The 2500-nt window shown below is 45.1% G+C and overlaps 1 protein-coding gene across 1 annotated transcript in view; it reads left to right on the plus strand.

Moving 5' to 3' along the window:
• LOC143296645 (kynurenine 3-monooxygenase-like) overlaps positions 1–2500 on the plus strand; it is a 35646-nt gene that overhangs the window by 30361 nt on the left and 2785 nt on the right. The window contains exon 13 of the mRNA XM_076608674.1: positions 2242–2301. Coding sequence (XP_076464789.1) covers positions 2242–2301 — 60 coding nt within the window. The remainder of the gene's footprint in view (positions 1–2241; positions 2302–2500) is intronic.

The following is a 2500-nucleotide window of genomic DNA, read 5'->3' on the forward strand; positions in this document are numbered from 1 at the left end:
GGGAGAGAGAGAGAGAGGAGAGAGAGCTTTCCCATCCTACTGGGTTCCTCTGTACACTTCGGTGAGAGAGAGGGAGGGAGAGAGAGAGAGAGAGAGAGAGAGAGAGAGAGAGAGGGAGAGAGAGTGGGGGGGAGAGAGAGGAGAGAGAGAGAAGAGAGAGAGCTTTCCCGTCCTACTGGGTTCCTCTGTACACTTCGGTTAGAGAGAGAGAGAGAGAGAGAGAGAGATGGGGGGGGAGGGAGAGAGAGAGTGGGAAGAGAGAGTGGGGGGAGAGAGAGAGAGGAGAGAGAGAGAGAGAGGAGAGAGAGCTTTCCCATCCTACTGGGTTCCTCTGTACATTTCGGTGAGAGAGAGAGGGGGGGGGGAGTCGGAGAGAGAGACAGAAACAGAGACAGAGAGGCAGATTCAGATACAGATGGTTTATTCATGTTTGTCCAAGACCCCCTTATGAAGGGGAATGTGAACAGACAATAATCATTATCATTCCAGACATAAGGGTCAAAACAATGCAGCTATAGATAATAATTATCAGGTTAATCAGGAACATTAAGACTGAAGTCAGAATTTCCCTATATCTAAAGGCTTTGTAGAAGAAAAAAAAAAACAGAGACAAACTTCGTGGTCAGTACAAGACAGCAATAGAACCAGTTTGAAGAGACAAGGTTGTCGGACACAGAGAGAGAGAGAGACAATGACAATGACAATTTTTTTTTTTTTTTTTAATTGTCAAATAGCGTTTTACAGCTCTAGTGCCAAGGGGGATTATTCAGCTTATTTTAGCAAACGACGAAAACAAAAAGTAAAACGAAAAATAAGGGGATATATATATATGGAGTCTCCCGTCGGTCCGACGGATGAGTAGGCAGGCAGGCTTATCTGTCGGTGTGTGTCCTCATAATTATGGGAGAAGAGGCCGATTCTGGATGCGCAGTACTTCCCACTAGGTGTTGCAAGGGAAAACGTCTCCAGAAGTTGAGCCCTGCTTCCTTCGCTCACGCTTCTCCTTTATGATGCAAGCAAATAAGTACATATTCATAAACGCATAAACACTCATACATTCACACCCACCACATTAATGAGAGAGAGAGAGAGATCTTCAGTTTAACTCACTCAGTACGGCCAGTCCTCTCTTCTCCTCTACACAGACCCCTCGATGTCCAGTGGGTGTCTGAATGACCCAACCTTTAGCTTCCGTCGTCAGAATTGTAGTATTCTTTGTCAACATTCACCTCTTCAGTATAAGAGCCTTCCGCTTGCAATATTTTGATGATGGTAATTGGGGTGAAACGCTGTTAACGTCGTCTCTTTCGCCGTTCGTATGGAAAGAGTTAACGTCTATTCACTATAAGTGTTATTAGACGGGGAAGACGAGAAGTAGTGAATGAAAGAAAGGGAATGTGTGTGAATATGACGGGCGCAATAGCCGAATGGTTAAAGCGTTGGACTTTCAATCTGAGGGTCCTGGGTTCGAATCTCGGTGCACCTGGTGGGTAAAGGGTGGAGATTTTTCCCGATCTCCCAGGTCAACATATGTGCAGACCTGCTAGTGCCTGAACCCCCTTCGTGTGTATGCGCACGCAGAAGATCAAAATACGCACGTTAAAGATCCTGTAATCCATGTCAGCGTTCGGTGGGTTATGGAAACAAGAATATACCCAGCATGCACACCCCCGAAAACGGAGTATGGCTGCCTACATGGCGGGGTAAATAAATAAAAACGGTCATACACGTAAAATGTTACATGTCTGTCTGAGTGTGTATGCGTGTGCGTCTGAAATCTGATTGAATGACACAGGAAACGAATGATGAGCGCCCAGTAGCAGCCGTCAGTCGGCTCTACCCAGGTAGGCAGCCTGTGGTGCAAATGTCCCCGTGTATGTAAAGCGCTTAGAGCTTGGTCTCTGACCGAGGATAGGCGCTATATAAGTATCCACATCAATCATCAATCAATCAATCAATATTTAGTGTAAGAAAGTGTTAATATTTTGTATCAGAGGAAAATTATATATTGTAAGAAATCAAATGTTAACGAGATTGTGGTGTGTAATGAATGTATTGTACTTTGTGTGTGTGTGTGTGTGTGGTTGTGTGTGTGTGTGTGTGTGTGTGTGTGTGTGTGTGTGTGTGTGTGTGTGTGTGTGTGTGTGCGTGTGTAGTGCGTGCGTGTGTCGTGTGTGTGTGTGTGCTTTTAGATAAGTTACCCAATATCGCCTTTAGTTTTTGTATTGATTATTTCTGCAGGTGGCCTTTTCCAAAATGCGTTACCACCAGTGCATCGCCAACAAGGCTTGGCAAGACAAGGTGAGGATTTTACAACTTTTTTTTCCCCCTTTATGTTCATTTTGTTTGAAATTTGTTTGGTGTGTGTATAAAGAGGGGGGTGACAGAATACGGCCAGTCCTCTCTTCTCCTCTACACAGACCCCTCGGATGTCCAGTGGGTGTCTGAATGACCCAACCTTTAGCTTCCGTCGTCAGAATTGTGGTATTCTTTGTCAACA

Source organism: Babylonia areolata, chromosome 21, assembly GCF_041734735.1.
Source record: "Babylonia areolata isolate BAREFJ2019XMU chromosome 21, ASM4173473v1, whole genome shotgun sequence".
NCBI lineage: Eukaryota > Metazoa > Mollusca > Gastropoda > Neogastropoda > Buccinidae > Babylonia > Babylonia areolata.